This window comes from Phoenix dactylifera, chromosome 13, assembly GCF_051530095.1.
Source record: "Phoenix dactylifera cultivar Ajwa chromosome 13, Ajwa_hap1_PhDact_Kaust_v1.1, whole genome shotgun sequence".
NCBI classification, from domain to species: domain Eukaryota; kingdom Viridiplantae; phylum Streptophyta; class Magnoliopsida; order Arecales; family Arecaceae; genus Phoenix; species Phoenix dactylifera.
In genome coordinates this window covers 2,837,821-2,863,361 of record NC_143202.1, presented here as the reverse complement: position 1 = coordinate 2,863,361, position 25,541 = coordinate 2,837,821, and the positions used below count along the sequence as shown (strand labels likewise).

At 38.4% G+C, this 25,541-nt stretch overlaps 2 protein-coding genes across 2 annotated transcripts; one reads left to right on the top strand and one right to left on the bottom strand.

The window, feature by feature from the left end:
* Nucleotides 1-1,746: 1,746 nt before the first annotated feature.
* Nucleotides 1,747-6,152, bottom strand: LOC149751424 (uncharacterized). Its single transcript, XM_089927084.1, has 2 exons — nucleotides 4,915-6,152; nucleotides 1,747-2,001 (listed from the first exon to the last, which is right to left on the bottom strand). The coding sequence occupies exons 1-2, from the start codon at nucleotides 5,998-6,000 to the stop codon at nucleotides 1,987-1,989; spliced, it is 1,101 nt and encodes a 366-aa protein (XP_089783210.1). The 5' UTR covers nucleotides 6,001-6,152; the 3' UTR covers nucleotides 1,747-1,986.
* A 12,630-nt stretch (nucleotides 6,153-18,782) lies between these two features.
* Nucleotides 18,783-25,151, top strand: LOC103722949 (uncharacterized). Its single transcript, XM_008813703.6, has 2 exons — nucleotides 18,783-19,249; nucleotides 23,985-25,151. The coding sequence occupies exons 1-2, from the start codon at nucleotides 18,863-18,865 to the stop codon at nucleotides 24,888-24,890; spliced, it is 1,293 nt and encodes a 430-aa protein (XP_008811925.2). The 5' UTR covers nucleotides 18,783-18,862; the 3' UTR covers nucleotides 24,891-25,151.
* The last annotated feature ends 390 nt before the right edge of the window (nucleotides 25,152-25,541 follow it).

Genomic DNA, 25,541 nt, shown 5'->3' with positions numbered 1-25,541 from the left:
TGGAGAATATAATACATGAGGGCTAGGTCCCTCTCGGATACAAAGTCGAAGCGGCCAGTCTTAGGAAATAGGGTCCTCGAAATAATACTCAAGAGGAGCCGCATTTCAATTGATAGTGAACTAGCGGACACCTCATCTAGTGGGGACTGGGGTGGACTCCCTAATATGGCCGTAAGGGCCTCAGTCCTATCGGCCGGGTGAGTAGGAAATACCCCTACTTGGGGAAGATGTAGGATTTGTGCTATAAAATCCTCAGAAATGAATAAAGGGACACCCGCTACGGTTCCCTGTATCCCACCATTGCCCCTAGACACTGTCCCATAGAACTCCCTAACTAGCCCTGGATAAGTGGGGAGATCTAGTGAGCAAAAGAACTTTAGTCCTTGGGCCCTCAACCTATCCCCTATAGTGAAGCCTTCCCGGGAGAGATAATCGAAGTTGACATATCTCCCGGTGGAGACCGCCTTCCCGGCGCACGGACGCGAGGGAACCAGCCTCGGCGGGGAACGAACCGGAGGTTGTGGCCTCACGGGATCATTCCGAGCCTTGGACCGTCGCTCGGCACCGCTCGCGGGTTGGGGCCTCTTCCGGCTTGGGACAACCATCTTACGAGGCATGCTTGACCTAGGGATGGGGAATAAACCTAATGGACGGAAGAAGCTCGACGGAAAAACCCTAACGGAGGTCGGAGACGATGTCGGAGACGGCTCTAAGGTTTGTGAACAGTGGAGGCGATGAATAGAAGTGTTGAATAAACGCTTGGATTAGGGTTAAAACCTCGGATCCCGACCGTGAGTCGACTCCAGTAAGTCGCGAGTCGACTCGCCTCGAGTCGACTCCAAAATATGCGCGAGTCGACTCCCCTTATGCTGCTATCGACCTCGAGTCAACTCCCGTCTTTGTGCGAGTCGACTCTCCGTCATGAGCCGACTCTGAAACGTATCCGAGTCGACTCGAACTCTGGCACACACCTAAAAATCATGCTATTTTCGTACCAAACAAGGGACAATCACTAAGTTACGATCTTATTTGATGATCATAGATGAGAAACTCCATATTTAGCACAAGCTAATCATCAAAATCAATGAACTATAAGAGAATATCACTAGGATGGATCAATCACTCCTAATCCTCTCCTAAGCACACTAAATTGCTCTTCACTCAAGGGTTTTGTGAAGATGTCAGCTAGTTGATCATCTGTGCAAATAAATTGAAGTGTAACATCACCATTCAGTACATGATCTCTTATGAAGTGATGTCTTATTTCAATGTGTTTGGTTCTTGAGTGCTGAATTGGATTCTTAGTTAAGTTAATAGCACTTGTATTGTCACAATTAATGGGAATTTTATCTTATTTAATTCCATAATCTTCCAGTTGTTGTTTGATCCACATGATTTGAGCACAACAACTTCCGGCAGCAACATATTCAGCTTCAGCAGTAGATAATGCAACCGAGTTTTGTTTCTTGCTAAACCATGAGATTAAGTTTTCTCCTAAGAATTGATATGACCCGCTGGTGCTTTTTCTATCAAGTTTACAACCAGCAAAGTCTGAATCTGTGTATCCTATTAAGTTCAGGCTAGATTCTTTAGAATACCATAAACCTATATTTTTTGTTCCTATTAGATATTTAAAGATTCTCTTGACTGCAATTAGATGAGATTCCTTAGGATTAGACTGATATCTAGCACACATGCATACACTAAACATGATATCAGGTCTACTTGCAGTGAGATATAATAAAGATCCTATCATACCTCTATACATCTTTTGATCTACAGATTTACCTGATTCATCTTGGTCTAGTTTGCATGATGAGCTCATGGGTGTGCTGATTGACTTGTTTCCCTCCATATCAAACTTCTTAAGCATCTCCTTGATGTATTTAGCTTGATTGATGAAGATTCCTTCTTCAGATTGTTTGATTTGAAGCCCGAGGAAATAGTTCAGCTCTCCCATCATGCTCATTTCAAACTCACTCTGCATCAAGTCAGCAAATTCTTCGCAGAGGCGATTGTTAGTAGCACCGAAAATAATATCATCAACATAAATCTGCACTACTAACATATCTTTGTTTTTCTTCTTTAAAAACAGTGTTGTATCTACATTTTTCCTAGTGAACTCATGTTCTAGTAGAAATTTGCTAAGTCTTTCATACCATGTTCTAGGTGCTTGTTTCAAACCATAAAGTGCTTTATTCAATTTATACACATGATTAGGGTATTGATGATTTTCAAAACCAGGAGGTTGTTCTACATACACCTCCTCATTAATATACCCATTTAAAAATGCACTTTTTACATCCATTTGAAATAATTTGAAATCCTTAGAGCATGCAAAGGCTAGTAATAATCTAATTGCCTCAAGTCTAGCTACAGGAGCAAAGGTTTCATCAAAATCTATACATTCTTCTTGATTATACCCCTTTGCTACTAGTCTAGCCTTATTCCTAATTACGATTCCATTTTCATCAAGTTTATTTTTATATATCCATTTGGTACCTATAATTGAATATTCAGAGGGTCGTTCAACTAGGTTCCATACCTTATTTCTAGTAAATTGGTTTAATTCTTCTTGCATTGCATTTATCCAATTTATATCTTTTTCAGCTTCTTCTATGTGTTTGGGTTCAAAATGTGAGACAAAAGCTAGATGATTATTTAAGTTTTTAAGAGATGCTCTAGTCCTAACAGGTTGAGATGGATCATCTAAAATTAATTCCTTAGGATGCCCATGAGCATACCTCCAAGCCTTAGTCAGCCCATGATCCACAATAGCCTCTTGGCTTGATGATGCATTTCCAATTAATTTTTGTTCATCTTCTTGTAATGTCATCTCATCAATCTTTTCTTCAAGTATTTCAGCATCATCATCAAGATCAACTCTCTTGCTAGAAGAGATATCACTAGAATCATCAAAAACTACATGTATAGATTCTTCTATAACAAGGGTTCTTTTATTAAAAACACTATAGGCTTTACTAGTTGTAGAATATCCCAAAAATATACCCTCATCAGATTTAGAGTCAAATTTACCTAGATTATCTTTTCCATTATTATGAACAAAACACCTACATCCAAAGACATGAAAATAGTTTACTTTTGGTTTTCTGTTTTCCAAAGTTCATAAGGTGTTTTCTTTATAATGGGTCTCAATAAAACTCTATTTAATATATGACATGAGGTATTAATGACTTCTCCCCAAAAGTACTTAGGGAGGTTACTTTCACATAGCATGGTTCTAGCCATTTTCTCTAGGGTTCTATTTTTCCTTTCTACAACTTCATTTTGTTGTGGTGTCCTAGGTGCAGAAAAATTATAAGTTATTCCCTTTTTACTACAAAACTCATCAAATAAATGATTTTCGAATTCGGTTCCATGGTCACTTCTAATTGCTATGACTGAAGTATCTCTAGCATTTGTTACTTCCTTATGAAATTTCTTAAAAACTAAAAATGCTTGATCTTTATGAGCTAAGAACATGACCCAAGTATATCTAGAAAAGTCATCTACAATAACTAAACCATATTTATTTCCTCCTAGACTTGTGGTTCTAGTTGGTCCAAATAGATCCATGTGTAGTAGTTCTAGAGGTCTAGAGGTAGAGACACACTTTATGGATTTAAAGGAGTTCCTTGATTGTTTGCCATATTGACAAGCTTCACATATTTTATTTTTTCAAACTTTAGTTTTGGCAAACCTATCACGAAATCTCTTTTAACTAGTTTTGATATTGTGTCCATACTTGCATGACCTAACTTTCGGTGCCATAACCAACTAGCATCATTATCCTTAGTTTCATTAACAACTAAACATGGGTTATGTTTCGCAATATCCTCAAGGTCTACTACATACACATTCCCACGTCTTATTCCTTTAAAAACTAAACTATTGTCATTTGAGTTGGTTATGATGCATAAGGATGGTTTGAACAAAACATCAAAACCTCTATCACACAATTGACTAATGCTAAGTAGATTATGTTTAAGACCATCAACATATCGAACATTATCAATAAAGATTGAAGGGGTAATTTGTACTTTACCTATACCAATGATGTGACCTTGGTTATTGTCTCCAAATGTCACAGCACCTCCCTTCTTAGGCTCAAGAATGAAGAATTGGTCTTTGTCACCCGTCATGTGTCTTGAGCAGCCACTATCCAAGTACCAACAATTTTTGTCGACCTTGGCTGCAAGACACTCCTACACAAGCAAATCATACAATTTTAGGTACCCAAGTTTTCTTGGGTCCTTCATGGTTAGTAATGTTGGTTCCTTTTGGAATCCAAATCCTTTTAATTTTTCTTTTAGTTTTTTCTTTTCTATAATCACGCACATTTGCTTTATGTCCTAATGTTCCACAGCAAAAACATGTTATTTTCTTAGTTTTACTTTCCCCTGCTTTAACAAAGAAATTACTAAGAATTTTTTGCTTATTTTTAGGTTTATACCCTAAACCAGCTCTATTGAACACAGCTCGTTGACTATTAAGTATCATTTCTAATTTTTCTGAGCTATATGTAAATTTTTCTACAAAAGGCTTGTACTTTTCAAGTTCTAGTGTCAATTTTTGTTTTTCTGTTTTTAGTCCATTTAGGTCTTTTGTGAGACTCTCTTTTAAGATTTGTTTATTATTTTTAAGTTCTAATATTTCTTTGGTCAGCCTTTCGTTATCTTTAGTTAAGATATTAGTCTTTTGAATTAAGATTTGGTTGCTTGTCTTAAGTTCTGAATTTTCTTTAATAATAACATCTTTATCCTTAACTAATGTATCATACTTACGGAGGTGAGTTTGGTTAGTTAGTTTTAATTCTTTGTTTTTAAGGTTTATTGTCTTATACTCGTCCATTAATTCATTGAAGGCATCATATAACTCATCGAAAGTAAAGTCTAAATGTGTTCCGGATGTTACCTCATTGTCGTTAGCCATAAAACAAAGGTTGGCCTTTTCTTCTTGTTCCTCATCCGATGATGATGATGATGTGTCGGAGTCCGATAGGGTGGAGACAAGGACTTTCTTTTTCTTGTACTTGCTCCCCTTCTTCAGCAAAGGACACTCAGCTCTGAAGTGCCCCGGCTTCTTACACTCATAACATCCAATCCCCTCATTTTCTCTTTCCTTACCTTTATCCTTGTGATAGGAATTTGAGGGGCCTCTCTTTTGATGAGAGGACTTCTTCCGGTTGATGAATCTTCGAAATTTTCTTACAAGGAGTGCCTCATCATCATCTCCCTCATTGTCTTCCTCTTCACTGCTACTGCTGCAAGACACATCTTTGTTAGTGGAAACAGATTTTAGTGCTATTACCTTTTTCTTGTGAGAGGACTCTTCTTCATTGTGTTGTCTCATCGTTAGCTCATGCGTCATGAGGGATCCAAGTAGCTCCTCGAGTGGCAGCTTGTTTAAATCCTTAGCCTCTTGGATTGCCGTCACCTTGGCTTTCCATGACCTTGGTAGACAACGAAGAATCTTCCTGACAAGCTCACTGTTAGTATAATTTTTGCCAAGGCTTTTTAGGCCATTGACAATGTCAGTAAATCTAGTGAACATGCAAGTGATTGTTTCATTAGAATCCATCTTAAATAATTCATATTTATGAACTAATATATTTATTTTGAATTCTTTTACTTGATTTGTGCCCTCGTGGGTCACTTCAAGTCTATCCCAAATCTCTTTTGCAGAAATGCAAGTAGAGACTCTATTGAATTCATTTCTATCTAATGCACAATAAAGCACATTCATTGCTTTGGCATTTAGTTGTGCCTTCCTAATGTCATTGTCATCCCAATCCTTTTCAAGCTTGGGTATGGTGACACCCTCTACATAAATGGATGGGATGTATGGTCCATTTAGAATGGTGGTCCACATCTCATAGTCTTGGGCTTGGATAAATATTCTCATCCTAGCCTTCCAAAATGAGTAGTCGGATCCATTAAAGAATGGAGGTCTATGTGTGGACTGGCCCTCAATGTGAGAAGATCCAAATGGGGTTGTCATTTTGATCTTTTACTCTTTGGGTAATAGAGTTCCTGCTCTGATACCACTTGTTGCCCAGATAGACAACCCAAGAGGGGGGATGAATTGGGTTTTAAAATAATTATTGCAATTAAATTAATACTTTTTGCAAGTTGATTAATTAGATGCTATGTGCAGTGAATGAAATGAAAGTAAAGACGACAAAGCAATCACAAACACAATGATTTTATAGTGGTTCGGAGCTAACCCTTGCTCCTACGTCCACTCCCCAAGCCTCACTTGGAAATTCACTATAACCCCTCGGATTACAGCCGGTTGTTTTACAAGCTCACAACCTAACTTGTTGTTTTTCGAGATCACAACGAACTCGGTCGGTTTTTCCAGGCTCACCGACTAGAACCACCCGATTGTTTTCCCGGGATCACAATCAAACCCTTATACGTTGGTTTCAACCTAGGCTCACCAACAAACCTTTACACCCTTGATTCAATCCCCTGATTGAATCAAGTAAGGACCAAATGAATAGAAAAACAAACAGAAAAATACAGCTTCTAAACAAGCAGATATTCAGCAATATGAAATAGGAGAGAAGTTAAGAGCCCTCAAACAAGTTTATGATGATGTAGAGGAGGGCTTCTCGAACTCTGGGTCTCCTCTTGAATGTCTTGAAGACTTGAAGGCTGAAGGAGACTTCTTTTAATGCTGGGAAGAGTTGGTTGAATGGAGTTAATGGCCCTCTTCCTTCTTTTCCGTTGAAATCCTTTGGCAGATGAAGATTTCGTGTTTTCTTTGAAAGGAATATCACTTTTCTACCTTGCTACAGTTCTCTGTGGCTATTTAAGCCATTCCCCACGGAAACTAGCCGTTAGACACAATCTTCTAGCCGTTCTGCACATTCTGCGCATCCTGACAATATTTTCGTTGGGATCGAAGTCGACTCGCGCGATCTGGAGTCGACTCGGCTGCAGCGGGAGTCGACTCAAGCTTTTCTGGAGTCGGCTCGGCAACTGTTCCGGATTTGAATTAAAGTGCTCTTCTCGACTGGGAGTCGACTCGACTTAACCCGGAGTCGACTCCTCAAAGTCTGGAGCTGACCTGGCACTTTTGGAGTCGACTCATTCCAAGGAATCCATAGAGGTATTCTTCAACTTTGCTCACTCGAGTTGACTCAGAAATTCTGGGAGTCGACTCGGCGCTCAGAGTCCGAACTCCCGATCTTCTGTCTTTTGGCTCGTGCCTTCTTGGAGTCGACTCGGACTGTTTCGGAGTCGACTCGGCTCTCAGTATCCGAAAAACAGTCTTCTGTCTTTTTTGGAGTAGCGCTGCCTTGGAGTCGACTCGAACTGTCTTGGAGTCGACTCGCCTCTCAGAGACGAAAATACTGTCTTCTGTCTTTTTGGGGTCGCACTGTCTCGGAGTCGACTCGGGCTTTGCGGGAGTCGACTCGGCTCTCAGTGTCCGAAAGTTGCTCTCTGACTTTTGCCTTGTATTACACTGGGAGTCGACTCTCGCTTTCTTTGGAGTCGACCTGCCAACCATCGGAGTCGACTCGTGTTCCTCAGGAGTCGACTCGGCTCTCAAGGTCCAAAATAACTTCTCTATCTTTCTGTCTGTAACTCCCTGGAGTCGACTCATACTACTCGAGAGTCGACTCGGCAAGCATCGGAGTCGACTCGCGCTCTTCAGGAGTCGACTCGCTGACAGGTTTTGAGTTGGATCTTTCTGTTCGTCTGTCTGTTCTCAGTCGGAGTCGACTCGTAATGTTCAGGAGTCGACTCGAGCCTGTGCCAGTGCTTCTGATACGCTTGTAGTCGACTCGTAATATCCCGGAGTCGACTCGAGTCTCAGACTTTGGTTCAAATTGACTTATTAACTTATCCAAAATGTCTTGAACCAAATCTAGAGACACTTAACCATAAATTTACAAGAATTTCACTGAAACACTAGATTGAATTCATTAGTAAACATAAGATATACTCAAATGCTTTGAGCTCATCAAAATCAAATAGGGTTATAATCAATCACTCCACAAGGTGAACTTCGACAGCTATGTCCTAAAGGGTGGCACCAGAGATAGAGCCAGATATGTGATCAGAGGTTCAGACTCCTGACTTGTCACTCCAAGTGGTATCCTGATCTTTGATATCTCAATATCTGGAATAGAATTGAGGGCCACTTGGATAGACATTAGCTATGTCGGCGCGGCTTGGGAGCCAACTCCATCTTTGTGGAGGGCAACTTTGCTACGGTGATCTTGTGGATCCAGGGGCAATCTAGGGACGTAGGTGCCCATCCCTTGTTATAGGATATCTAGAGTCTATTGAGAGGGGACACTTTATCTATTATGAGGAACATCTATCGAGAAGCTAATGAAGCTACAAACTGGATGGTCTCCTTTGTATCTCATCACTCTGATAATATGCTATGGATAAATTGTTTACCTGCCCTTTGGGCATTGTGGGATATGTTACATTTTGAATTACCTACTTCAACAAAAGTAAAATAGTCTAGTGCATCCACAAGAAGCTGAATAGCCAATTCCTTGAGTTGGTCAACTTTTTTACCTAATTGACAAGCAAATTAATGGCACGTAGCAGAACGCCGATCGCTACCCAAATCTCCACCATCTTTCTTGGATTGGCCAAAGCATTGAGGTTTAGCCTAGTGACATCTTAAACGGTCTTCTTTAACCTCAGAATGTCAATTGAAGAATTTGATGGAGTGTGGGTCAGAGACGTGATGCTGTGTATAGCTAGCTTAGCTTTCACTTGGATTAGCAAACCAAGAATTGAACGACCACAGCCACTACTAGCTTGCAAAAAGGAAACCAATAGGCTCTTTAAAAAGGTTCTGGTGCCACACAACATCGTGTAGTAAAAGAATTCTATTTGATTGTGTTGCTTTGGGAAGAGGCCTACTCTGAGGGGTGAGTTATCTTGTTAAGCCACATAGACAATTCTTAAAGAGATGATGGGAGTTATGATGAAAGCACGGGAATTCTGAAAGGTGCGAAATATTTTTGACTCCTGAAGACCGTACTTATAGCAGCAGATGTGGTGTCTAGTTCATTCAGTGTCTTAATTCCTTTCAAATCCCCATGACTTTCGTAACTTAGTGCCTAGTGTACATAAATATTAGAAAAATTACAGTTTCACCTTCTCAACTTTCGACAATTTCCATATGCACCCCCTCATCTTTAAAAATTTCAAAGAGGCCTTTCAAAATTTCAAAGTATTCCAAAGTGGTCTTTGCCGTTCATCTCCATTAATAGAGTGGTGGCATGTAACTATCATATAAATAACATTATTGTAGGAGGAAATTACCCATAATATCAGCTATTTGAGTTGAAGACCATAACCTTCTTCATGAAGCCTTAAAGGGAGGCCACTCGCGCATGCTGCTCCTCCTCCATGATGCTGCCCATTGTCATCGCCAGCTTCTCTCACCTACCACCATCCATCACTTGGGTGAACTCATGTTGGGAAAATACAATCAAGAAACAATAATATCACTAACTCATTTCCCCTCTTTGTGTAATTAAATGTGATATTATTATAATTTACCAAGTAACAATAATCTCTACCATTTACACAAGCATTAACAAGCAAAATAATCAATTAACCCAAATAAGAGACAACACAATTTTCAATGTAGAAAATCCTTTGATGTGAAAAAAAAAACCATGAGACCTAATCTAGCCTAAATCTTCCACTAATTAGAATAATATAATTGTAATAGATCATCTTTAGTTCAACTAGAGGCTGCACAAACATCACCAAGATTGAATCTTGACTTCCACAACAAGAACATTCATCACCAATAAGGCGGATTTCAGCAATAAATAACAAAATAAAGGATGAATCTCACCAAGTATTGATGCTTGAAATAATCAATGGATAAGGCTTTTGAAAGATCCAAATTGTTCAATTTGTAGCTCTCAATGATGGAAACAACATACTAAAATTTTAGCCAAATCTAGATAAAATCAATTATCTGATCATCCGATAAAGTACCACCATTTTTTTAGTTTTTTATTTCTCCTCTTCTTCTCCATTTTCTTTTTTTTTCCTCTTTCTGTTGTTCGGTTTTCCCATAGTTACCACACTCCCATGACAAGAGGTTCACAAAAAGCACCATGTTGTTTGTTTTTTTTATTTAAATGATGCGGTCCCATATGAGGAGGGACCACACCAACAAATCTCTCCCTCTCGACTCATATGGAGGGTTCCACTAAGCCCGCTTTCTCTCTACAAATAATAATTTTTTTCATGAGTAAGATTTTAGTCATCATATCTAGCCCATTGTCATTAGTATGGATTTTCTCAAGACATAGCAACTTCATCTCTAAAGTATCCCAAACTTAATCATATTTTACATCAATGTGTTTAGATCTTGAATAAAATGTTGGATTCTTTGAGAGATGGATGACACTTTGACTATCATAATAAAGCATATACTTCTCTTATTCTAGGCCTTTTATAGAAAATTTTTTAGCCATAAAAGTTCTTTGTAAGCTTCTATAACTGCAATATACTTGGCCTCTGTAGTGGACAAAGTAATATATTTTTGAAACTTAGATTGCCATGACCTGCTTCCCCTGAATAAATCATTAAGTATCCTGATGTTGATCTTTTAGAATCTATATCACCAGTCATGTCTGTATCTATGTATCCATCCAATACAGGTTTACAATTTAATAGCTACCCAACTTTTTTTACTAGAATTAGAAAGAAACTGACTTACAATACTAACTGCATGTGCCGTCTTGTGCAAACTATGGCATACACCAAACTGCCAACTACGGATACATAAGAAATCTTCTTCATTTCTTCTTTATCTTTCTGACATGTAGGATAGTGCTTAGAACTTAATTTGAAGTGACCTGTAAGTGGAGAGCAAACAAGTTTAGACTTGCTCATATTGAACCTTTCGAACACATTTTCAATATATCTCTCTTGAGATAATGAAAGCTTCCTGTCATGAGTAATTCTCATGCCAAGGATTTGTTTAGCCGGCCCTAAGCCCTTCATAGCAAAGAACTTGCTTAACTCTCTTTTCAAGCTTTCAATTTTCTTAGCATCATGGCAAACAATCAACATGTTATCCACAAAAAGTAAGAGAATAACAAAATCTTCATCAAAGAATCTCTTTACAAACACACAATGATCAAAAGTGATTTTTCTATATCAATGTTCCATTATAAATGAATCAAACTTTTTATACCACTGCCGAGGTACCTGCTTGAGCCCATACAAGCTCTTTTTTTTAATCTGCACATAAGATGCTCTTTGCCTTTAACTATGAACCCCTCGGCTGTTCCACATAAATTTTCTCCTCAAGTTACCATGGACGAAGGCAATTTTTACGTCAAGTTGTTCAATCTCCAAATTCATATTTATAGAAAAACCAAAAATAACACTGATTGAAGATATCTTGACCATAGGTGAGAAATTTTTTTTCAAAATCAAACACTCTTTTTCTGACCAAATTCATTCACAATAAATCGTGCCTTGTACCTTGGCTGTGAGCTCTTCTCTTCAGTCTTCAACTTGAACGCGCACTTAGTGCTCTCTTACCTTTAGGTAATTTCATCAACTCAAATGTGTAGTTCTCATGCAAGAATTTTATCTTCACCTACGTAGGACTCTCTCTTTTGCTCATAATCTATAGATTTTTGATAGTCTCCTCATTAAGCATACTATCTTTTATCATTTTTAATGTTACCACAGCATTAGGAGATGAATTACTAAGTGATACAACCAAAAATTTTCAACTATCAGGCAAGGAGCTGAGCAACAATAATGATTGTACCTCATCACCTAGCATTATTTTCGTAGTAGCACGTCCTGAAATCTACTCAATTGCCCAGCCACTGAAATTTTCTTATTATACTTCATATTCACATGCTTTTTGATCATGAATGCCTTATTTTATGCAGTCTTCCACTCATGGGACTTTCTTCTATAAAGTATGGACATTAGTTTCCTGATTAATCCAACCCACAAACAGGAGACAACATAATTTTTAACGCGGAAAACCCTTTGATGTGAAGAAAAAAGACCGTGGAACCTAGATCAACCAAAATCTTTCACTATTTTGAATAATGAGATTATAATAGGTCCTCTCTAGTTCAACTAGAGGATACACAAATATCTTTAAGATTGAATTTGGGCTTCCACAGTAAGAATATTCATCACCAATATAGCAGATTTCAACAATAAATGACAAAATATAGGATGGATCTCATCAAGTATTGATGCTTAAAATAATCAATGAAGAAGGCTTTTTAAAGATTCAAGCTGGTCAATATGTAGCTCTTAATGCTGGAAACAATATATTAAAATTTCAGCCAAATCTAGATAAAACCAACTATTTGATCATTCGACAAAATAACACTATTTTCCTAGTTTTTTATTTCTGCTCTTCTTCTCCATTTCTTTTTTTTTTCCCATTTCTGTTTCCACACTCTCTATTGTTCAATTTTCCCATGGTTACCGCACTCTCATGCCAAGCGGTTCACAAAAACCACCATATTGTTTGTTTTTTTATTTAAATGATGTGGGCATCACATGAGGAGAGACCACACCAACTCGTACCCTAATCCCCCTCCCCCCTCTCCTTCAGTGCCTCATCCGTGTCTCCCTCTCCTCCTCCTCCTGTGGATTCGATTGCTTCTTGGATTCCTTCGTAATCGAATCAAGGATTCCTTGATTCATGAATTTGTAATTTTCAAGCTCTGATCTTTTGTTCTCCCTATAGATCTGGGTGTAACAATAGGGGAAGGCCTCAAGCTTTGCTTTAGAGGTGCTCTCGTAGCTGTTAGAAAGAAAAATATTAAATTTTATTCCACGGGCTTGTGTATTTTTACCCATAGATCTATGGTTGTTTCCATAGATTTAGGTGCAACACTATTGGGAACCCGCCCATGCCGCAGAAAATTAAAAAAATTCAGATGGCAGCGGAAGAGGCATGCGCGGGATCGACGTTCATCACATGAACGTATTTCAAAAACCGTTCGTAGATAGATTAGGATTAAAACTTTAAAAACTATTTGGAAGATCAAATCTTCACCTTATGCGGATAGATGATCACCGCAAACTGAAGTTCGTGGTTTAGGAAGAAGGCTCGCTTGAAGCCGTACAGGCGTCCGGCCTCTACGGGTATCCACACGAAGCAAAAACTGATCCAAACGCTCCAATCTCCCCGGGATGCTAGCTCCCCTGTAGAGATTTGTTTTGATGGCTGATGTCCTCCCTTTTAATCAACCCTTGATTGCCTAAGAGAGGAGGATGAAGAAGGTGGACTCAAGGAAGAAGATCACCAAGCCTTGCAGCCCCTTTTCCCTTGCATGCGTTGGAAGGAGGAAGGGAGGAAGAGGATGCCGCCAAGACTCTTCTTGGCTTTTCCCTTGCTTGCGGCTGAAACAAGAGGAGGAGGAGAGGAGGGGCCACGGGTTGGAGAGTAGGACGTCTTCAATACCCTAATGCACCCTCATGCCTCCTCTTAAATAACATGTGGAGCTCCTACAAAGTAGGAGCTCCTTGATAAGTTTCCAAGAGGGGCGCCGGCCCCTCTTGTTGTGCTGCACCATGCAAGGAAGAGGAGGAGGGGCGTGAGCCCCTCTTCATATGTTGCCCTAGTCCTCCTCTAAGGAGGATTGGGAGGCCCTTATTTGGTTTAGTCATAATCTCATTAGGCTTTAACCAAATCATGAACCATTTGGGTTTAATCTAGGTAGGTCCTAATCCAATTAGAACTCAAATCACTTATGACTCAATTGAACTCTTCAATCCTAATCCAATTAGGAGTCTTGTTAATTCATTAGATTAATAATTAATTAGGACTTAAGAAATCCTAATCCAATTAGGATTTATTCAATTTTAGTCCTAATCCAATTAGGACTCTAATTTGAATCCGAAGTCCTAATCCAATTAGGACTTCTAGCAATCCTATTCTAAGTAGGAATCCAAATTGAATTCAAAAATCCAATCCAATCAGGATTGTAGGAATCCTACTCCAAGTAGGACTCCCAGTCCTAATCCAATTAGGACTCTAGAAATTCTACTCCAAGTAGGATTTGTGTTTAAGTCCAATTAATTAATTTCTATTGTTCCTTCTTCAACTGATTATCAATCAGATTGATTACTCGTGATTTATAATCATATTTCAACCATCGGATCGGTCAATACTTCTAGTGTGTGTGACCCCATAGGTTCTATTCTGACTGGTAGTGAAATATATTGCGATCTCTATCACAATATCATTGAAAACTTCTTTCAATGGGTTGGAACAGTTCCAACTCAACTCATTAGGGTTTATCGATCATTGAGATATTCCCTGCGAGTCTCACCATCCACCAGTGATACCTAGCAGCATGTAGTGGCCACCCAGCAGAATGAAATGATGAACCTCTAGGTGCAGTTATCGTATGATACAGTCCTATTATCGTGGATCCCTACAGGACGGAGGTCATGGACAACTCGTCAAACCCCATCATCTGTCATATGTCAAAATTTATTCGACTTAAGTTCGAGAGTGGAAAACTCTTTCTCCACTATGCATACTGCCCCGGCCGAGGTCTTACGAACTCAGTCTTATAAATTACATAGGATCTCTCCTTATCTACCAAGGTCGATAGATTCCATATAGGTGCATACCCTACTCCTACAGTGAACCTATTGCAGCCAATCTGCATTGCATGGATCCGTATGTCTAGAGAACATGTATACGTGCAGTCAAACTATAATAACCTCACTGTGAGTAGCCGAAGCACCGTAGGTCAAAGGACTAGTCATACTACTGCAACATCAAGCAAGTCACTAACGAGTGGATAGATATCCAAGTGACTTCTTGTCTTGGTCACACTCAGTACCCTTGTTCTTAACAAGCACCTGCACTATTACTTCAGTGTCGCCACACTATGGACTCGAGTCTCGTCCATCCATAAGGAAAGCAATGTGTGCACTGATTTCATCGGATCGATCATCGTCCTCGTGATGATCCATTGATCAGGAACATTCAGAAATTAATCACCAATGATGCATGGCTCAAATTCTTAACTCTTAAGATTATGCATCATCATCTTATTAATTCTTGGACGATTCATAGACACATAAACAATATGAATGAAAAAGATGCCTTTTATTTATTCAATAATAAATAGTCAAGTACAAAATTATGTCCTATAATTAACAATGTGTCAGCCAGATTGGCTTATAGGGCATACATCTAAGATTTTATTATCTAAGATTGGCTTCTAGGGAGGACTCCAAGATTTTGTTTTTGTGATGCTATTTGGACAATAAAGATAATAAAATTTTATGGCTTTTATTAGATACCTCGAAAGAAAGATGTCAATTCGTTCATGTAGTTAGTGGTTGTAGTTCTTATATTTTTGCTTGGAAATGAGACAATTTCTCATACCGTGACTTCTTCTATTTATACGATTGCAAATGGGTCGGGTCGACCCATGACTCGACCCGACCCGACCTGAATTTTAAGACCTGCACAGCCGGGTCGGGTCCTAAATTTGGACCTGTTCTATTTTTCGGGTCGGGTCGGGTCCACCCAATCTCGACTCGGACCCGACTCGACCCATTTTTTTTGGATCAGGATTTTTTCAGAGAATGTTACATTGATGCTTGGGACCGACTTGTTGAATTTAGAGAATGTTGAATTTGAACATGTGAATATAGCTTATCTAGTAAAATGTCTATTTCCTTTTCCAAAATGAATTAGGGCAATAATTGCTTGATGTTATTTACTATATTATATAGTGGAACTTTGAATATAAAAATACATAGATCTGGACTCGACCCGACCCAAATGACCTGTTGGGTCAAAATTTATAGGCATGGACCTGATTCGATCCAACCCGATTTTCAACCGGGTCGGGTCTGGGTCCAAAATTAGGACCCGAACAAGAAACCGGGTTAGATCGGTGTCACTCAGGACCCGACGTGATCCGACCCGACCCATTTGCAGCCCTATCTGTTTATGAGGTAGGATATATTTATATTCCCATTTCAGTGGGTGGTTGTGATCCTGTGGGATATATTTATATTCCTAATTTTAAGCCCAAGTTGCCAAAAAAAAGAATGACATTCATTTCTTTGGAGCAAAGGAATGGGTTACCACCTCTTAATACAGATCTCTTGCCACATTTAGCAAAGAACCATATCAAGAATGTTCTGTATGTCTGCCTAAAGTGGAGGGCATTGGGGAGACTTTGCTGATAGTCAGTCATGAAGGGTACTTTGTGGATGCGACCAAGATCGTTTAGACTATCAAATTGTGCCAGGTGAAGCAGAACTTTGCATCCTACTCTTTGCACCTCTTCCCGATGGCTTTCCCTGTGTTTCACTGAGAGTTTGCCATGACAAAGATGACCTTATGGAGAAGAAGTTTAAGAGTAATGCAAATCAATACCGAATAATTGTTGAGAAAGGAAGGACGAGAGTAGAGGATTGGAAAGGAATAGCCGAAATTGAGGGTAATGGAAAAGACATTCAAAAAGGGATGTGCATAGATTGGATTGGATCAGTTTAAAGTGAAATCCAAAGTCGAACTGATCTAAACCGATTTTCTAATTTGAAAACAAAACCAAACTGACCATCTACAAAAATTACTTGAAACCAATATGAGAATTTCGATTGTTTCAGTTCGATTTATCAGGTTGATATTCTATCATATATGTATAGGTGTGTGTATACACACACACCAATTCGCTCGAACTCAAGATTATTTATAAAACTAACTACTAGCTATAAACTTAGACAAATATATTAATTGTAGACAAATAAGACAAACATATTAATCATAGACAAGTGTAAAATAAATCTCAAATAATTATTTCAGATAAGGTGGATTAGCTGTGAGTTACAGTTTAATCCAATTATGGCACTACTAATGGTAACTTGTTGTGTTATAGTACTATTATAGTGTTTTATACAGTTCTATATTTTGGCTTATAAGTGGAAGATAATAAACAATAAAATAAAAAGCAGAATGTGAACTACAAATATCTATTATTAAATGTAGAAACGATGCTTACAAAGTTTGCAGATCTTCTTACACTTTAATATACACTAGTAGACTTTATATAGAGGAAGAGGCCACTCAAATACTAAATATACAATAGTTAAATATAAAAAAGTATAGAGTAGAGAGATGAAGATCGCTTAGAGAAGTGATGATGATTTGCATGGATGGAGATGTTGGATGTAGAGGGAGTGTGGTTGCAAGAGAGTGTGGAGGTAAGAGGAGAGTTTATGTTGATGGATGAATAGAGGAGAAAGTGCTTGAGTGGAGAGTTGGGTGGGATGTAAGAAGAAGAGATAGTGTGGAGTTTATGAGGTGGTAGAGACGAGGAGAGGAGAGAATAGTTGAATGGGGTGTTGGTGGATAGAGAGGAAAAAGTGGAGGAAAGTGAGTGGGAGAGAGAGTGTGAAGTGGAGGTGGAAGTTACATATGTCTTAGCTAGTTTTCTTCTTTCTCTCTTATAGACGAGGAGTAGCTTTTGTGGACTTAAGTTCGTTTGGGGTCCGGAACTTAAAATGGTTAGAAGTTCGGAGGGAATTTTATTATGGACGTCACTTCAGACTTATACTATAGACGTCCAGAGAGAATCTTTCTATGTACGCCATTTTAAACTTTTATTATAGACGTCACATCCGATCTTGTAGTGTCGCTTCAAGTGATCGCATCCTGTCTTGGAATTTTGATGTGCTGAAGATTTTTCTATAAGGTTATTATTCCTTCTTTCAAATTTGTGACGCCACTTTCCGTCGGTCGGAATCCTATTAGTTGTTTGATAGGATTTCCTTTTGCTTCTTGTTATCAAGTTGTAGGTGTGTTTTGTTATTTTTTTTTCATTCTCCATCATTAAACAAATTGCTTAGCTTTGGAGATTCAAGCTAAATATAATTGAAGTGATATCAGGAATAGAGGTAGTCTTCAAAGTAGTTATCCTCTTGTGCTTGAGTTATGCATTCCTTTATACTTTCTTGGAATAGTGGTTCATATTGAATAGTTTCTAGATAGTTGTTAATATTAAGGGTTCTCATGAGCTTTCTTCAATTTGGATGTTTACTGGTAGTTCAGTAGTCACCGAAATTCTTCGGTTGGGCCAACACCTCTGGTGCTGAAATTCTTTTGCTTTGTAATAGACTTCTATATATAATGAGGTCTTATATTTTTTAAAATTAAATTCTTCTAAAAGACTTTCTTCTCTTCTTATGGTACAACTCATGTTTTCATTATGGCCGAAAAGTTTGATACGGTAGATTTGGAATGGGTGGATAATTTTCTCCTACATTTTCTTTATGCCATTGTAAACCTCTATCTTTAAAAAGTCTTCATTTCTTTTAATTCGGTTGGGTTGGATCGATTTTAATATATATATTTGTGTATATATATATATGGGTCGGATTGGGCCGAGTTGGATTGGTTTGAATTAATTTTTCGAAAACTCAAACCGAAATTGAACTGAACTTTTTTGGGTTCAAAACTATTAGAAATGATTTGGACATCAAGTTCTACCTTGAAAAGTTTTATAGACAAAAAGGTGTGTCTGAGAGTCTATCTATTTTGCTTTTACATGATTGGCTTGTGACCTATGCACTTAAAAAGGTAACCAACGAGATGTAAGGTCGCCGATAATAAAAAACTGAGGTCGCAAACTGGTTGCCGAATTTATATATTCTCATCAATACTTTTAGACGAACGGCCGGATATCCACATATGCTCATCGAACGGACCGATCTATCCTTTCTCCAGTTAATAATTCGTCATCAGAGAGATCGGAAAGCTAGAAGGGCGAAGGCGGTGCGTCCGTTATTAGGTTTTTCCGAAGGGGGGAGAGGGGCAGAGAGAGAGAGGCGCCATGGATGAGAGCTTCGAGGTGCGGGTGAAGCGGCTCTTCGGCTCCCGGCTATTCGATTCCGTCCCCGGGAGCTCCTTCCCGGCGTCTTCCTGGTCCGTTTCCGACGGCGAGGTCGCGCGCAGCGAGTGGAACCGGGAGCGCGGGGCCGGCCACGACCGTGACGAGACTCCTTGCTCGTCTGCCTTCGCAGAGGGTGGATGCTTCGCGAAGAAGCTCAAGAACGCGAGGTATCCCAAGAAGGATCAGTTCGAAGACGATCTCGACGAGTTAGATGACGGCGATGATGATGGTGGTGGCGGAGGAGGGGAAGATGGCGGGGATGATGGGGATAGAGAGGAGAGAGAGATCAGGTCTTCCATCGGAATGGATCCAACCCTAGATAACGAGGTTCGCTTCTATTTTACTTGTGACTTCCCCTTTGTTTAATATCTCTTGACCTGACCTTGCGACGAATGCCTCTAATTGGAGATTAGGTTGTTCAAACTTTGGTAATGGTCTCTTGTTTTTGGATTGTTGTTGTCTTCTTTGTCTTCTGATTTGTTCTGTCTGCCTGATGTATCGATTACTGTTATAAAAATTGAAACTTGAATCCATTTATATAAACCCCAAATTTCTGTTCTAGTTTGGATTCAGTGTGACAAGGTTTTAGTAATTTGAAATAGTTCATGTTTACTGCATTGTTACGAACGGGGATTTTGATTACTTGGTCACAGTAAATATAGATTTGTATCAGTTAATGCTAGGGTTAGATGAGGTGCTATTATCATCAGGTATTGCATTCAGTGAATTTTCCAAGGCGTGTAGAATGTAATGGCTATAGATGTTCTCATTTTGATGCCTAGATTTTGATGTGATGCTATTATGATTGCTATTGAATTCAGTGTATTTTTCATGGCATAGGGAATTTCATGACCATAGGAATGGAATGGTGGTAGTCATTACCATTGAATGCTAAGCACATCCATGGGAAGGGAGGCCATCTGTTCTTTTTATTTAACAAAAAATACTTTAAGAAACCAAATTAGAGCTCAAAGAAGTAAGCTTTTTGTAGAGTTTCTCTTACCAGGACAACTGCCTTAGGGCCATATGAATGAGAAATATGACTATATTTTCTTGTTTGACTAGGAAGCGCTTTATGTATCACCAAAATATGTTTTATAACCAGTATATCTGACAACGTTGCATCAGGCTCATCAGATTGGAGCAGTGCCTTATAGATTAGATAAGTGGATTGCTAGTTGTGAATAATGATTTGGGTCCTGTGGCAGGTGCTGTTGGAGCCAGTTTGCCTGTTGAGGTTCTCCAACTAGGAAGGCAAGTATTTGTTTTAATCTACCATTGATGTGGATTATCTACCTTGAGCTTTGAGGCCAATGACATAATGTACTTCTTGGAAATAAAGCAATTCAGTGGAGTTGAGATAGTATTATCATTATAAGGATGCCATTGATGTAAGTAAAATGACCGAATGGTCTGTGGTACTAACTATCTTCATGACAAGAGAATTGATTTGGGAGATTTTCAATGGCGTGGTGATGATTGTTGATCATGATGAGAATGCTTAGCATCATGCAGAGAGAATCAGGAGGTTGGGAGGTATCGATAAGGAGTAACACTAGAAATTGAAGTAGTTTTGTAATGATATCCTTTGTCTGTTTTTGTGAAGAATTGAATCTGACTATCAATATCCATGAAGTATCTCGGGAATAGTTTAAAGTTATAGTATCCCTCTGCACCCCACCCCACCAAAAAAAAGAAAAATGTTGGATGGGAAAATGAAACTAACCACCAGGTATGGAATGAGGCTTGAGTAAAGATTTGTGGTATTGACTGTATGGCTTTACATTTTAGAAAGTTGTTCTCTGTGCTTCATAGGAGGCTTTCAGTAAGAATTGTGGCAAATTCTGTTATGGTTTTCTTTGTTAAGGATGGTTTATCAGTATATGTTTATTTTATGCTTGTGAGTTCATAACTTCCTTCTGCAACATGAAATGTGCATTTTTGTTGGTTCAATCGCAGAAAGTCACTTCCATAAGCTGCAATCATTTGTATGCAATGGGAACTGCCATCCGTGAATGGTGAAATGACTTTCAGATATAATTCTTAAGATTCCTGATTTCAGAACTTTTGGAAATGCAGTCAAAACTGATAATCCAGTTCCTGCTTGTATGACTATCGCATGGATGAGGTGGTTTATTGTAAATAATCAAACATATTGAAACTATAGAATATTCTAATTACTTGTCTTAGTTAGGGAGGAAAAAAGATGAAGAATGAAAAAAAAAAGAGAGTAAGCAAGTGTTTAGGAAATTCAACAACTTCGATATTGGATATTATAAATGTGGGGACCATTTAACTACTGAAGAGTATGCTATGGGAATCATAACTTGATTACATTTTCTTGATCGGACTCCTATAATGGAACCTTTTTGGGCTTGAAAGTAAGGGTTTAGGTAGAATGAAATTTGAATATTGTAACTGAACAAGGTTGCTTTGAATTGCCTTTGATAACCAAAGATGACACATTTAGGGGATGATATCATAAGAAATATTCCGTGACCACTCATTCTAAATGATCAAATGGATGAGCAAGCAGCGGCGGAAGGGGGACACTTCAGTTCTTATGTAACTTATAATGTTGACTCCTGGATAATACAAAGTGCAACATGACAATTTTTCACATACTGAAAATATAGTATCTTTGTTATTTTAGTTTGGAGTGTTTAGAGTGTTGATGCTCCGAGATTTTTAATTGCCTCTAGACAGTCATTCTTAGTATGCAATTCAATATATTCATGTGCAATTTCTTTATTTTTTATGCCAGCTTCCACTGTCATTTTTTCTATTTTTTGTTGTTGATGAATCAGACACATGGGGCATGTTGACAACTGAGTTTGTAGGTAATATTGTGCTATACGAAATTTATGCCTTTAACATAAAACTGTAAGGAGAAAGAAGTGGACCAGGAAAAACATTAGGTTGATTAGTCTCTTAAGCAACCTGTCTGCAGTGGTGACTGATGTTTTTGCTAGGCAACTAGAAGAGTTTTTGATATTCTTTATCATATTCCTTTTGCAAGATTCTTTATCATATACGAAATTTATGGGGAATGATGTTGAAAGGGTTAATGGCCAATGAAAATAGCCTCAATAAAATATAGTTTTTGTTAACATTTATTGGACAACTAGGAATTTTGGGGCCTTCCAGACTACAGCATTAGGAATTTTCTTGCTACTAGACTCGCTTTTATAAAGAATCGAGGGAATACTTAGACAGACAAGACTGGTAGCTTAGCAAGTATATGATAGTGAGCTTTTGTATCTCTATCTTGGAGATGTCTTATTCATGTCTTAGCACCACACGACATGTAAATTGAATATTATTATTCTTGTATCCTTAAGATAGTTTATAATACTTAATGTGGTTTTGTCTACTTTTTTAGGATTTGTTTGATGCGACGTGCTTATCATTTCATAGACATTGAAAGTAAGGAAAGGATTAAGATCATTCAAGTTTAGAAATATGTGGTCCTTGAACCAGGATTACCAAATCCTGTTTCTATGTAGTCAGGGTACTGTGGCTCATAGTTGTGGATAATTAGAATTTAAGAAAAGGATTTAATTTAAACTTAAGTTGTGATATACATGGAAAGTTTGAAATTTGAGAACTAAAGAAAAAGGCCTTCCTAGGATGGGATTTTAAATTTGTTACTAGGATTTGACCTTTTTGGTGTTGTAGAGTTGGCAAGTAACCATTGAAGGAAGAAGGGTAGAATAATGAAACCTTGGTTGAAGATAGAATCACTATAGGCAGTACGTAAGAGTTTTGCATTTTCTAGATGAACGGATCATGATGGTACCTTTCCTTCTGTACTTTTCTTTTGATGAGATGCTAAAAATAGATCTGGTTAGAGTTAAATCGAAAGTTTTGGACTGCTTGATTTTATTGTAAAAGGCAAAACTCAAATTGAATACTTTGAGATTGAGAAAATTGAGTATGCTTATTGGACATTGGATGAGGCAAACCGTCTGGTGCAGTTGCCCGACTTTTTCTTCTTCCAAGATTCTTGACTCAGTTGTACCAGAAAATGGGTTAAAGATTCCTAAGAATTTTGTTTATATTTGAGATTTGAGAATGGATGGTAGTGCAAAATATGCCTTTAACATAAAACTGTAAGGAGAAAGAAGTGGACCAGGAAAAACATTAGGTTGATTAGTCTTTTAAGCAACCTGTCTGCAGTGGCGACTGCCGTTTTTGCTAAGCAACTAGAAGAGTTTTTGATATTCTTTATCATATTCCGTTTGCAAGATTCTTTCATAGTGACCTGTCTATCTTGGATTAAGTGTTATTTATCAGGTTTATCAATTCTCAAAAAGGAGCGTCAAAAGAATGGTATGTTTTGTGATATTGAAGTGTATGAGAAAGTGGGATTCATTCTTCTTAAATATCTATGCTTCATAAATTCATTTTGAAAGGAAGATGGAGATTTGGATAAATTCATGGGTCCTTATTCTTCAAGTCCATTAGTCTCTCCTTAATATTGGTTGACTGAATGTGCGAGGTAATTCATTCTTGCCTTAACTCTTTAGAGTACAATGAAGTACAAGCAGCTTCTAAAGCAGTGGAAACTGAATCAATGATGTCTTTCCAAAGAATTTAAACACAGTCAATTAAGACTTTTGCCTAATAAAATAGATAGTTCATGCACGAGAAAGAAATTGATGACCTTGTGAATATCCTTCCTCCATGTGTGATATTATTTAAGCAAAACGAGAAACATGGCTTGCATTGTTTGCATGATTTGGCTTTTAGAATCATATGCTCAATGGTTCGTCGTCATCGTCGTCATGATTATTATTATTATTGTTATTGTTATTATGATTATTATCATTTCTTTTGCTCTTTAAGCATATTCATGTTTTTCCATGTGGAGAGGATGATGAGGCTATTAGTTATGGCTGGTAGTAGTCAGTGAACTAGTCCCTCCCTCCTTTTTGCTTTTCTTTTGGCTGCAGGTTTTTTGAGGGGGGAAGGGGGGGTATTAAGACAAGCAGCCAAGCAACATTGAGTTTGAATTCAGTACTTGCATCGACAATTGCTTGACTAAATAATTTTCTTGCAGGATGAAGAGGATGAATACGACAGAGCAGCGATCGGCATGGAGAATGCTGGAGATCGGCTGTATATGAGGGATGTCACAGATCATGGTCCTCGCATAAACTTCCACACCCTAGGTCCTGATTTTCCTGAGGATTCATACGAGGAGATGCATGATTTTCGTAGGGATCCACGTGCAGATCACTTTGCTGCAAGTGCAAGGCTCAAAGAAGACAAGAAAGCTGCAGTTAACTGCCATCCCCTTCGTAGTCATGATTGCAGAGAGCCAGCTGTAGATTTACAAGTTAAGATAGCCAAGGATGATACCAATTTAAAGCCCATCCTGAAAAGAAAAGAGGAGCAGGACGATTCAAAGCCCAAAAAGCGTGTTAGGTTTGATCCTGGATGTAAAGATGTCCATGCTGAGGTGAATGAAGAATGTGATGGCCTTCACATGTTCCCAGAGTCTATGAAAACGACTGCAGCCACTGAAGAGTCCCTTGGGATTCCTGATTATATAAGAAATCCCTCCAAGTATATCCACTATACTTTTGACTCATCAGAGGAAATTGATGACAAAACTAACAGGCAGGCTTTTGCAGAGTTTTGTAATTTGGTGAAGAGGTCAAACCCTGATCAGATGCAGCCTGAGTTTCCCGGGGACCTTCCAAAGTCTGTGACGTTCACCCCTCGAAAGAAGTCAGGTGATGCTATGTCAGTGGATGATAGCTCGCAAAATACTCGGGACTCTTCTAGAGAGTTAGGTCAGGTATCAGCTTGTTCCACAGGCATTGCTGCAAGGGACCAAGAGAGTGATGCATGTGATATGGAGGAAGATGGTATGGAAGCATCTACGGCAGTAGCCAGTATCAGCTCAAGGAAGGCAGGTCGCATGTACCGGACAAAGTCAACCTCAGATGATTCTACTTGATTGTTGCTGTACTGAACTGGTGTTGGCTGATGCTGGCAATCTGGGATGTCATCATCAGCATGTTAGATCACAGGGCTGAGATATCCATTATGTAAAATATATAAGCTTTTTTTTTTTTAGTTTGGGGGGGGGGGGGGGGGGGGGGGAGGACATGAGAGAGGACTTAATAATACAACTCTATTTTGTTTTGCTTTTTTTGTTCGGAGTTCCTTGGCAAGATAACTAATGTCCTGGATTGAAACATAAAATGTTTTTATTTCATCTTTCTTATGTTATCATGATAGACTATTGCAGATTCAATGTCTTCAATATATGTTACATGGCATAGCATTGCAAACCTTTGAATGCTATACCTATTTTATTTGAAGGGAAGGATCTGGGTCCCGCATAATTTGGTATAAGAAAATAATAGTAAGTCTACTGCTGAATAAATATAATAAGAAACTCTTCTGCTTTCAGGAAACAGACATTGTGGCAGCTGCTGAGGAAAACAGTTTGCAGAGAAATTTGAATCATTCTCATTACAGTGATAGAGGTCATTCTCTTCTAACAAAATCCTTCTTATTATCTTAATATGCATCAAGATTGCATAAATTTGATTGCCTGCCACCATCCCCATAGAATATATTAAGTAGACCAAAAGACTATGCG

Excerpts from the sequence above, each read along its gene's own strand:
- LOC149751424 (XM_089927084.1), bottom strand. The coding sequence starts at position 6,000 with ATGACAACCCCATTTGGATCTTCTCACATTGAGGGCCAGTCCACACAT.
- LOC103722949 (XM_008813703.6), top strand. The coding sequence starts at position 18,863 with ATGGATGAGAGCTTCGAGGTGCGGGTGAAGCGGCTCTTCGGCTCCCGG. Across the intron at positions 19,250-23,984 it reads ATCCAACCCTAGATAACGAG|GATGAAGAGGATGAATACGA; the intron begins GTTCGCTTCTAT and ends ATTTTCTTGCAG.